We start from the raw sequence: 12,672 nt of genomic DNA, 5'->3' as shown, positions 1-12,672 counted from the left end.
ATTTGAGTATTTCAGAAACTGCTTATCTCGTGGGGTTTTCACACACACAACAGTCTCTAGAGTTGATGTGGAATGGTGTGAAAAACAAAAAACATTGAGAGAGCAACAGTTCTATGGGTGAAAATGCATTGTTGATGAGAGATGTCACAGGAAAATGGCCAGATTGGTTTGAGCTGCCAGGAAGGATATAGTAACTAATGCAATCACTCTTCGCAACCGCGGTGAGCAGAAAAACATCTCACCATACACAAAACATCAAACCTTGAGGTGGATTTGCTACAACAGCAGAAGACCACATTGGGTTCTACTCCTGTCAGCCAAGAACAAGAATCTGAGGCTATAATGGGCACAGACTCACTGGAACTGGACAGATGAAGAAGAGGGGGGAGGGGAGGAATCATGTGGTCTTTTTCCAGTTATTAACTGTCCAGTTTTGGGGAGTCTGTGCTCATGATAGCCTCAGATTCCTGCTTTTCTGCTCACCATGAAAAAGAGTGCTTATTTGAATTACTATAGCCTTTCTGTCAGCTAAAAAACCAGTGTGGTCATTCTCCTTAGATCTCTCTCATCAACAAGGTGTTTCAGTCTGCAGACCCTCCGCTCACAGGAGGTGTTACGTTTTTTGCACCATTCTGTGTAAAGAGACTGTTGTCCTGTGTGGAAATCCCAGGAGATCAGCAGTTTATTAAATACTCAAACAAGCCCATCTGGCACCAACAGTGGTTAAGGTCACAGGGGTCACATTTTTTCCCCATTCTGATATTTGATGTGAATATTAACTTAGGCTCTTGACCTGTATCTGCAAGATTTTTTGCATTGTGCTGATGCCACATGATTGGCTGATTAGATAACTGCATAAATGAGCAGGAGTACAAGTGCTGTTAAAGTGGACAGTGATTGTATTTTTAATGGTTAATTTTTAATTTACAACTTGCATTCACTGCCAATTTGTATTACTGAGAATCAGTAAAAATGATTAAAATAGCCAACACTTCAGGACCCCAACATCATCAGTATGTGCTGAAGAACAAACAAAAAACAGCATTTTTGTGTTTTGATTGATTATATTTCAATGTTCTGAAGCAGAATGTGGGAAACTGTGACAACTGCAAAATTTTCATAATTTGTATCAACAGTTAGATCGATTGATTGATTTGAATCATCTAAGAATTTTCTAAATTTTGTCCATGCAAATTATAATTGGTATAAAACTATTTTACCTTGTTAAATTTACAGTTTTGTTAGCTTTGATTTTGTAACCTATTTCTATACAATCTTTCATTCTCATATTGGGAAATTACAGAAATTCAAGGCAGGTTTTCTGTAAATCATGGTTAACGAATCCCTTGCCATGAGACAAACTAAGCACAACAAAACCTGTTTTATCTATGCAAAATGTAGAAAAATAATTTCATACAAAACTGAAAGCTTCAAAAAAAGAAGTGAAGTCAACTTATTGACTTAACTTATTGGCATAAATTAGATCAAATTATTACTGAACGATAACAGGGTAGAGGCTATTGAAAATTTGATTGCAACATCTATATAGAAGTTAAAAATAATGAATATTTTGTTAATACATGTCACAATTCTAATTAATATACATGAATTTGTTTTTCGGGGTATTTGCACTCTCTTACACTATTGTGTTTATTGTGGATTTACAAAAGCTCAGATCTTAAAATGTGATGCACTTTAGAGCCATTCACTGGAGACAAACTACTTTTATCCATAGCAGACATGCTCACTTCTCTTCTAAACAAGAAGTACATGCACAAGTCGTTATTGTTCAGATGCTTATTTCCAAATGTGGCATTTTGCATGAAATGTCAGTAGGGTTCAATGTCTCTCTACAATCAGAAATTTGGCTTCTGCCCCTCAGGCTTTGTGTTTAATCTGCCCTTGTTTTCCTGCATAGTGACAAATGGGTAATCTTTGACTATAAGGTAAGATGAAAGTCTCTGAACTTGGAGTGTGCTATATTTCTGAAGAGACTAAGGGAAAAATGGTATAAGGGCACTTTGGCAGTGTTAGCAATGTTGCTAATGCCTAATATGTTGCCAGATTATCAAGAGATCCAGATGTTTTGTCTCAGACTTGTAACTGATTTCTCTTCCTACTTTCCAAATGCTAAGCTTGTTGAATTTATATTTTTTTTCAAGCTCATAAATGCACATTTCTTGAAACACCTTAGAAGCCAGGAAGCATTATTAAATAAATAGCATGAGTGATGTGTTGATAGCCATATGCAACTGTTAAAAGTATATGTGCAAGTGACATTTGGCGTGTACTTGTAACAAAAAAAGAAAGCATTGCATTAGCGGAGTCATTGATTCAAATGCACTCCCATATTGCTGAAACTGAATCATTAACATTCTCAATACAGTATTTAAAGACTACTTATTTGCTAATTATAGGTTGATGTAATAAAAGCAAATCGAATATATGTACAAGTGCTGTCCATTGATATTGATATGAATACAGTCATGGCAGGCCTGTCTTGCTCATCGCAGCATACTCTTTGTACAGCCAAGGAGAGTTTAGAGCTGTGTGGTGATTGACTCCTCCTGTTCCCAATAGGAGGAGTCAAGGCTCTCACAGGGCCCTGGCAAGCCCTGACACAGATCCTCACTGGAGGAGAGCAAAAGGGAACTGGAGGCAGTCAGGCTGGAAGCACAGTGTAGGCCAGGGGGCCTTAGCAGGAGGTTGTCTGTGTCATTTGCCTGCTGGGACACTGACTGTATTTGATTCTTGTCTCTTGCACCAGACTCTCCTCCGAGCGTGTGCAGGTGCATGCTGCTTCTTGTCAGCCAGCTCTCTGGCTGTGCTCTGGGGTCCTGCCAGGATGTTGGTGGTTGCAAAACTCCATCAGAAATACTGTAGGTTTGTTGCTGTTGCGGACTCTTCAAGCGTGATTCGGCAACGTGTCCATTCACACGACGAAACAGTGATCCCAGACGGCGCAGTGAGTCTTTCTTTGAGCGTGAGAAGTGCCGCAAGCGGCCACTTGTCCTCACAAATGATGAAGGGGACCACCTGTTTTTCTTCAAGCCATTGCTTTTTGGTCCTTCATCCACATCCTCCAGACCTGCCATAGAGCGGAAAAGAGCTGAAACGGTAAATTGGCCCTCACGCTTTCTCTTGTCTGCTTGGGCAAATGAGACAGAACTTGAATCTGCTTGTCCTCCACGCCTTGCTCCTCTGTTCCTCTTCTCCGTATCTTCCTCGTCATCATCTTGCTCAGCCTCAGGTTGTGTGGCCTCACTGCTTGAGGAGTAGGTGCGGCGGGGCGGCTTGCGGTTGCCCAGCAGGTCCAGGACCTCATAGCGGAAACTTGAGATGTCCTGTTTGAGCTCCTTAATTGACCACAGGAGAGATAAAAATTAAATTAAAGGGAGAGCAAACCACATGTACTACAGCACTCAATTACAGGAAATATTTGTCTGTCTAATGTAATCAAATGGAATCCAGTTTATGGGCCTGCGAGAACAATTGTGGACCAAGGCTCCTTTACTCTATATATGAGTAAGCACACATTCTCAAGCCTGAGGATTGCATTTACCAATGGATTTTATTTCTACCCTCATCTAAAGTGCTACACAGTAACATGAGATATGAAGATATGTGCATGACTTACTGCCCAGTAAGCTGGATTTTATTATCCTTCAAATGAAGGGTGCTCAAATGAAGGGTGCCCATAAGTGGGCCATATTCAAACCTATAATTTTTAAGAATGAAGTTTTATATAATACAGTAGAAAACAAGTTCAAGTTCCTAAACCTAAAGGAATCGCTAAGATCTTACCTCAATGACTAGTAAATGTATAAAGAACAGCCACAATCCCTCAGATGTAAATGTCTCCTTTAAGCTTAAAGTGTAGTACAGTAATGTTTACCCAAGGACTTTATATTGTGTACATTATAATTGTAGGAATTAAACAACTGACACACCTTGAAGTTTTCCTCAGTCAGCCCTTCATCAGTTTTGGTTCTGCGGATCATGGCTGCCACATATCGTTTCACCAGATTTTTGATCACTTCCTAAAACAAGTGTCCACAAAAAAAGAAGCATTACTACTAGCATTGACATTGACATACTCATGTACAGGGTGTCTGAAAAGTCAGGAACCAATGGGAATATGTTGAGCACCATTGGCAAAAGCATGATACAGTGGCTGACAAAACGTACAGTACCTAAGGTTTAGCATGTAGAGCATACATTCACCAGTCACTTTAATAGGAACACCTGTTCATTTATGCAGTTATCCAATCAGCCAATCATGTGGCAGCAGCACAATGCATAAAACCATGCAAATCCAGGTCAAGAGCTTCAGTTAATGTTCACATCAAACATCAGAATAAGGAAAAAATATGATCTCTGTGAATTTATCCATGGCATGGTTGTGGTGCCAGACAGGCTGGTTTGAGTATTTCAGATACTATTGATCTCAGTATCTGAAATACTCAAACGAGAGGTTTTTAAAATACTCAAACCAGCCCATCTACCCATGCCATGATCAAAGTCACAGAGATCACACTTTTTCTTCATTCTGATGTATGATGTGAACATTAACTAAAGCTCTTGGCCTGTATCTGCATGAATTTTGCATTGTGCTGCTGCCACATTGGCTGATTAGATAACTGCATGAATGTGCAGGTGTACAGGTGCTCCTAATAAAGTGAATGGTGAATGTATGTTGTAAATAGTAAATACAAAATTAAGTATAAGTAGTTTTACTCTCTTTGCTTCCTGACCTTTTGGACACCCTGTATTTTCCTCATGGGTATTGTGTCTCTAGACTGCAAAGGAGACTGTTTTCCTTTGTGGTGGTGGTTCTTAGGAGTACAAATTTTCATATGAATTTTATTGCCAGTTTATTGAGAAAGAGAATAACAATTTGAAGCATGTTTATAATGTGCATTAGCTGGAGGTGAAAATCTAGAACCAAATATATAAAATATATTAGCATACATTTGCATAAAGAACAAGTCAGAGGTGGCACTACATAAAAAATCCCAATAAACACTGGGTTAGGGAAAACTAGACTATCTGCAGTGCTCCCAATTGTAGAGGTACCCTATTTGTCCACATGTGGGAACCGACATGAATGAAGCGAATAAGCAACGATACCCAATACTAACAGTATCAAAGGTGTTTGCTTGATGTCATCTATAACTCCACTGCACGAGAGAAAAGTGCTCAAGAAAGAGTTCTACAACAGGTACAACACATTGATGGCTCTGTTCAATTGAGTTCAAATTTCCATGTGGTATTAATGCAAAAACACTGTATACGGCTGTAGGAATATTGCAATAAATACCTTGCCTAATCTGCTTGTTTAATTTTGCAACATGTTGTTATTGTCATGGTTGTGTAATGCTTAAGGATGAGTCTTACATTTCATGTAACAAACCGCTTATGTTGAGTAAGCTTTCACTTCATGTATAAGTATCTAATCTTAACTCATCAAAATCAGATTGCAGTCTGTTCCTTAAGATTTTGGTAAGTTCCTTCCAACAGTGAAACCACCACAGAAAGCATGAAAGCTCTCATAGTTTTAGCCGAAGATGGCAGTATGAAAAGAATTTATGATATAAAAGCATTCTGAACCTCATTTATCATTTTCACTGGCCACAGTATGGATGCATGGCAGTAGTTCTTGGAGTTTATGTCAACCGTATGACACATCAACAACCCTCTAAATTAAAATATTAGGTATTCAAATATGTTTCATTTTTAATAAATATATTACTGCTATATCCATATACCTTTATAAGGTATACAGCGATCAGCCATAACGTTATGACCACTGACAGATGAAGTGAATAATATTGATTATCTCGTTACAATAGCACCTGTCAAGGGTTGAGATATATTAGGCAGCAAGTGACCAGTCGGTTCTCGAAGCTGATGTATTGGAAACAGGAAAAATGGGCAAGCATAAGGATTAGAGAGATTTTGACAATGGCCAAATTGATGGCTAGATGACTGGGTCTTTAAAACAGCAGGCGTTGTGGGGTGTTCCCGGTATGCAGTGGTTAGTACCTACCAAAAGTGGTCCAAGGAAGGACAACCGGTGAACTAGCGACAGGGTCATGGGCGCCCAAGGCTCACTGATGCACGTGGGGAGTGAAGGCTAGTCCGTCTGGTCTGATCCCACAGAAGAGCTATTGTAGCACAAATTGCTGAAAAGTTAAAGCTGGCTATGATAGAAAGGTGTCAGAACACAGTGCATTGCAGCTTGCTGCGTATGGGGCTGTGTAGCCACAGACCTGTCAGAGTGCCCATGCTGACCTCTGTCCACTGCCGAAAGTGCCTACAATGGACAGGTGAGCATCAGAACTGGACCACGGAGCAATGGAAGAAGGTGGCCTGGTCCGATAAATCACATTTTCTTTTACATCATGTGGAAGGCCGAGTGCGTGTGCATCGTTTACCTGGGGAAGAGATAGCACCAGCATGCACTATGGGAAGAACGCAAGCTGGCAGAGGCAGTATGATGCTCTGGGCAATGTTCTGCTGGGGAACTATGGGTCCTGGCATTCATGTGGATGCTATTTTAAAAATTGTTCAGGAATGGTTCGAGGAACATGACAAAGAGTTCAAGGTGTTGACTTGGTCTCCAAATTTCCCAGATCTCAATCCAATCGAACATCTGTGGGGTGTGCTGGCCATTAAGTCTGATCCATGGAGGCCCCACCTCGCAACTTACAGGATTTAAAGGATCTGCTGTTAACGTCTTTGTGCCAGATACCACAGCACACCTTCAGGGATCTAGTGGAGTCCATGCCTCAACGGGTCAGGGCTGTTTAGGCAGCAAAAGGGGGACCAACACAATATAGGCAGGTGGTCATAATGTTATGGCTGATCAGTGTATGTCCCTGTGGTCCAGTGGCTAAGACTCCTGTACTCTCACCACCACAGCCTGGGTTTGATTCCCAGGCAGGGAACCAACTCAGCCACTAGGTGTGTCCTCTCAGTGCTGCTCCCATCCCTGGATAAAATGGGAGGGTTGCATCAAGAAGGGTATCTGGCATAAAACCTGAGCAAATTTATCATATGGATCAATGATCTGCTGTGGTGATCCCTAACAGGAGCAGCCAAAAGAAGAAGAACAGCTCTAGTATATACTAGCTGAAATTCTTTGCCATTGTGGATATTAGTACTAGTAAACAATCTCCCTATTTATTTCACTATCCCCTCTGTCTTTTTTTTTTTAAATTTAAGTCAGAATGCACTTGCCTATGGCAATAGTGACCATGAAGTTGTAAAGTAGTATTTCTTGGAGATTTTTGTATAGTCTCTTTGAATCATGTAAAGTTATATTGTTAATCAGCTAGATAACTTGATAGCTATCCATTTGGAAGTTTTGATAACAAGACAGAGTGTTAACACTTTTTTTAGCAGGACAAAGTTATGTCAGCTCTAATGTAAAGGTGGAGTAGTTGGCTATGTAAAATCCAATTTTTTAATGAAATTGTACCAGATTGCAATGACTTCTGTCCAAGTTCAGTTAAGTTAATGAAGATAAATGAGCCTTAAGACGTCAAAAGGCATTATTGCAAAAATGACTTGCTAAATAATTTGTTGTTTTGCTAACTACCAAGTATGCTAGTTTGCAAAGGAGAATGAAGGGTGTGGGTGAGATTGTCAGGAAAAGTCAACATACAGTAACAGAAAGATTCCAGCTTTGCACAGCTAAGCTGGCACCAGGAAAGGGACAAAGGTTAGTTGTTACATAAGCTGTAACAACTAACTATCCTCTTCCTTTAAGATGCGCTGTCAGGTCATAATGCATACTTTAATTTGACATTTGACTGAATTTTAACAGATTTAAATCTGGATTACATATTGGATTTTTTTGTGCTATTTCTAGAATCAGTGTTCAATTAAGCAAGGGAATCACTTTGAATATGACATTCTTTTAACCAGGTGAACTGTTCCTATAATCTCCCATAATGGATATTGTCCTTGGCTTATTATACACAACAGTTTCACAACAGACTTTACTAGGATTACTGCAAAAAACAAAACTTTACTGGTGATCATGGATCAGAGGTGTCAGAGATGAATGGCAAAAACCATGCCAACAAACAGTCTGGCTACATTTTATCATCATGCTGATTGAAGGATCTGAAGTTTAGCCATTAAGATAAGTCCAATAGTACAGGCTGTTGTGGCAGTGTAATGGTCAGTAGTTCAGATGCACTGTGGCATTGAAACATGCTTCAATGGTCATCCGGAGCTCTAATGTGTATCAGAAAATTATTGTCCAAACTAAACTACATGTGGAAGGACAGTTCCAACATGATAACAGTTCCAACATCTGTTGGAATGCCCAGTGACATGCCCATTTCCTGGATCACTGTGGAGCCATCCAATTTGCAGCTATGCAATAATTTCTGCATGCTACAAAAATTCCTCTGCAGTGAATCCAGCATCCATCATCCATCATTTAGGTCTTCTGTAGGTTTCTCCCTGGTTTATTTGGGTGTCAGCTGTTTGCACACATTATCACAAACAGCAGCCTCCAAAGAATTTAATGTAGCTTTGTGATGCACAGTTAAACGTGAACAGTTAAATTACCTGATACTGCTGGTTCTGAATGAGGCTGTCAGCGTGTCGTTCCTGCAAAAAAGAATAATATTACTACAGCCCAACAGTATTCATCAGTATTGTGACTTGACAGTTCAATTCCATTCAGTAATCAGCACACGGTTGCGTTGTTCTGTTGTGCTTTGCTGTGATAAAACTGGTGATAGTGATAATGCATGGATGCATCTAATCAGTTGATCTTTAAATGTGTTGATCTTTAAAATTGAATTATATTGGAGTTATATGTGCTTGCTATTCAGGTCTATAATATTTGAGCAAGTTTACATTTATCCATCTGGCATATGCCTTTTCTCTAAGTTACTTGAAACTGAGGCAGAATCCAGTGCATGTAGAGCCTTGCACAAGGGTCTAACAGTGGCTCTCTGGAGACCTCACTGCATGTAAAGAGGGGTATTCAGACCAGGCCTGGGATTTGAACCTGCAACATTTACCCACCAGCACAGAACCATAATCACTAAGCAATCACTGTACCACCAACATCATTAAGTGAACGAAAAGAAAAAAAAATCTTTTTTGTTCATTTTAAAAGCACCTCTCACCTTCTGCTTCTTCCAAATATAAATTTCATCTGCCTTACATAACTTATTATTTGATTCCAAAAAACTGTACACTGTGTGTGGGAGTCTGTGGGTGAGTGAGTTTACAGGGGAGGGGCATAAAATATATTCAGAAAAAAGGAAAACTGGGCAGAGAATTCAGCTGCTGATGGAAGACGTCATATTAGAGGCACTGGCATGGTTGAAACACGGTTGCCTAGAAACTGCCTCTGGCCTACAGTGACTCAAGGCTGGACATACAACAGCCAGATTCTGTTAACTTTTTTTTTTTTAAGGATTTGTTCATCTATATTATTGTGCCAAAAAAAAACCTAATGTGAGAAAGGTTCCTCAGCATGTATAATATGAAAAATGCTAATTGCATGCTTTAACTGCAGAGTAATACATCACATTTTAAGTGGATGTTATTTGACCCTTTCTTGCTTTTGCAGATTGCATAAGTAAGGTGTGTGGACACAATTCTCTCTTTTGCTTATAAAATAGGCAAAATGTAGTGTATGCAGAAATATTATTATTATTATTATTATTACTTCAAGGACCATTTCTTTTAGAAAGTGAAGAATGGATTGCATTCTTTCGAGTGCAGCACTACAACTGGCTGTCTTTAATGTATTATGCAAAACAATATAGGTTCATTATCTTCTTATGGCTAAATGCACATTACCTGCCTTTTAAACCCACAAAATTTCTGTACTGCACAGGTTATGCAACATTCTTCTGTAATATCTATGGCTAGTCAAGTCTGCATCAAAATGTAGGTGGCCTGTGCATGTTTATACTTTTTGATATCAAGTGTTAATATTTGGCTATGTCAATTATGTATTATTATTATTATTATTATTATTATTATTATTATTGTTGTTGTTGTTGTTGTTGTTAATAATAATAATAATAATAATAATAATAAATTAATTTTTTGCACAGAACCTACCTTCTGATTTCCTCTCATGCTGCATGCCTGCATTCATTTTGTTGCTACCTATGCTACATCAATCTCATTACAGGTATTTATGCTGACAATTTTCAACTGCTTAAAACTGAGGGGTTATCACTGGTGATTTGACTGATTCAGCCACCAGGTCACCCTAGAGTCATCTGCCCACCATGGCATGCAAGGCAAGCTTCTCACCAGAGCATGCAACTCCCCAACTTCAAAGACACTTGCGTCAAGTCAAATTTACATATAGACCCGTAAGGGGGGTGTTTAATGGGCTCCAGCACAAGGGAGGTTCCATCCCAGGCTCCTATGGGACCTAGAGGCTATGGGATCCTAGAGAGAAGCCATTCATGGTAGTGTGATGATCAATAATGCCTGCCACATACACCTTTAGGGGGACTTGGTGCTGTTTGGCAGAGGGTCTGGTCCCCTCAGAGTTGAGGACTGCAATCCAGCAGCCCAAGAGCCAGTTCTGAAAACAAGAGCCTCTAGTACATGGACTTTGTATGCTCTCAAGTGGAAACTGTTCCATAAATGGTGTGCATTGCATGATCTGGATCCAGTGCACTGCCCAGTTCCTAGAATACTTGCCTTGCTACAGGGACTGCAGCATTCCATGAAGGGGTGTTCCTTGTTATACCAAGTAATCGATGGTACTATCTTCAGCCATCAGATTTTTTTTTTTTGTAAAGCGACCTTGATTATGAGAAAGATGCTACATAAATTAAATTATTATTATTATTATTATTATTATTATTATCAGATCAACTGTTCATCTACCATGAAGAGAGAACACAAGAAGCTCCCTTGTCTGCTCATGGGCATTGCATAGGCATGCTGCTCCACAATGTATACACTGCTGCTACCTACAAGATTAATATTGCCTCTCCTAGTGGCCTGTGGTGGTCATCACTGAATACAAAATGTCAGTTCCTCATGACATTGTGGCATAGGTCATCCAGGTAATTCTCACTGTCCTTGGTGGTTAGGATGGGTGAAACAGAATGCTACATACAGTCAGGTCCATAAATATTTGGACATTGACAAAGTTAGTGTTGCTGTCTACAGTATACAGTATATTGGAGTTGAAATTAAATATCAGCTGAACACTATAGGAATCACAGCACTTTAATATGTGGTCTCCCCTTTTTAAGGGACAAAAAGTAATTGGACAAACTAAAATAATTATAAATTAAATGGTCATCTTTAATACTTGGTTCCATATTCTTTGCAGTCAATGACAGCTTGAAGTCTGGAACACATAGACATCACCAGATGCTGGGTTTCTTCCCTGGTGCTGCTATTTACTCTGGTGAGCATTTCTCTTGATTGTTGATTTTGAGACAGACATCCCTACCTCCTGGAGGGTGTTCTTCATCTGGCAAATATCCCATACAACTCTGTGCTTCCAACTTTGTGGCAACAGTTTGGGGAAGGCCCACATATGTGTGTGATGGTCAGGTGTCTACAAACCTTTGGCCGTACAGTGTAAATGCGGGTCTATAAAGACTGGATAACCTGGATAACAGGGTTCCCTGTCATTTAAAACCAATGCCAATCCAGCGTGAAATCAGTGTGAAAGTTCCAGGGAACAATGGCTTTATTTATAGCAAACACTATATCATAGTCACTTTGTGACTTTAAGGTCATGGCATGCATGCTCACTAGAAAGTATCCAGGTGATTCTTACTGTTGCTCTCAGTTCTCCAGTGTTCCTAAAAACACAGTTAAATATGTAACTAGGATTGCCATATCACTAATATTTCTACTCGTACATCATTTTACTCATTAGTTCACCAGGGTTGCCAGGGTCACAGTTTTTACACCAAATTGGGTTCGTTTTGGAACAGATTGCGGGTGGAAGAAACAAGTCCATGTGTGCTTTTTTTTTTTTTTTTTTTGTCTAGTTTTAAAATTAGTCCACAGCACAAAGCTCTTGTTTAAAGCAAATAATCAAAATGAAATCTAAAAAATTTCTGCAAAAAATGGCTATGTCAAACAAAGGAGAAGTGCACGTGCAGACTGTATATCTTTGCTATGTACAGAACTATTTCTGTGCAGTGAGCAGTGTTGCAGTGATGCTTTTTTGCATATGTGGGCTAGCTACAGCATCACAGTCTGAAATGAGAATCAAAGACTGTACATAGATATGGCAGCAAACACAAGGATGTTCATTAAATTTCAAGGCAGGTGACTAATGGTTTAGGTTTGGATCAGACAGGGGGATGATAGGTAAACATGGCATACAAACACACAAAGGGCTGATTTAAACCAATCAGCCATAACATTAAATCCACCTGCCTAATGTGGCGTAGGTCCCCCTTATGCCACCAAAACAGCTCTGACCCATCGAGGCATGGACTCTACAAGACCTCTGAAGGTCTTGTATCTGTGGTATCTGGCACCAAGATGTTAGCAGCGGATCCTTTAAGTCCTGTAAGTTGTGAGGTGAGGCCTCCATGGATCACACTTGTTTGTCCAGCACATCCCACAGATGTTCAATCAGATTGAGTTCTGGGAATTTGGAGGCCAAGTCAACACCTTGAACTTTTTGTCATGTTC

The 12,672-nt window shown here is 39.7% G+C and overlaps 1 protein-coding gene across 1 annotated transcript in view; it reads right to left on the bottom strand.

The window, feature by feature from the left end:
* Positions 1 to 892: 892 nt before the first annotated feature.
* LOC113542970 (short transient receptor potential channel 5) overlaps positions 893 to 12,672 on the bottom strand; it is a 55,250-nt gene continuing 43,470 nt past the window's right edge. Inside the window, exons 9-11 of the mRNA XM_026940833.3 lie at positions 8,587 to 8,628; positions 3,951 to 4,040; positions 893 to 3,356 (exon numbers count right to left, since the gene is read on the bottom strand). Coding sequence (XP_026796634.2) covers positions 2,541 to 3,356; positions 3,951 to 4,040; positions 8,587 to 8,628 — 948 coding nt within the window. The 3' untranslated portion in view covers positions 893 to 2,540. The remainder of the gene's footprint in view (positions 3,357 to 3,950; positions 4,041 to 8,586; positions 8,629 to 12,672) is intronic.

This window comes from Pangasianodon hypophthalmus, chromosome 15, assembly GCF_027358585.1.
Source record: "Pangasianodon hypophthalmus isolate fPanHyp1 chromosome 15, fPanHyp1.pri, whole genome shotgun sequence".
NCBI classification, from domain to species: domain Eukaryota; kingdom Metazoa; phylum Chordata; class Actinopteri; order Siluriformes; family Pangasiidae; genus Pangasianodon; species Pangasianodon hypophthalmus.
This window is presented reverse-complemented; position numbering and strand designations above follow the sequence as displayed.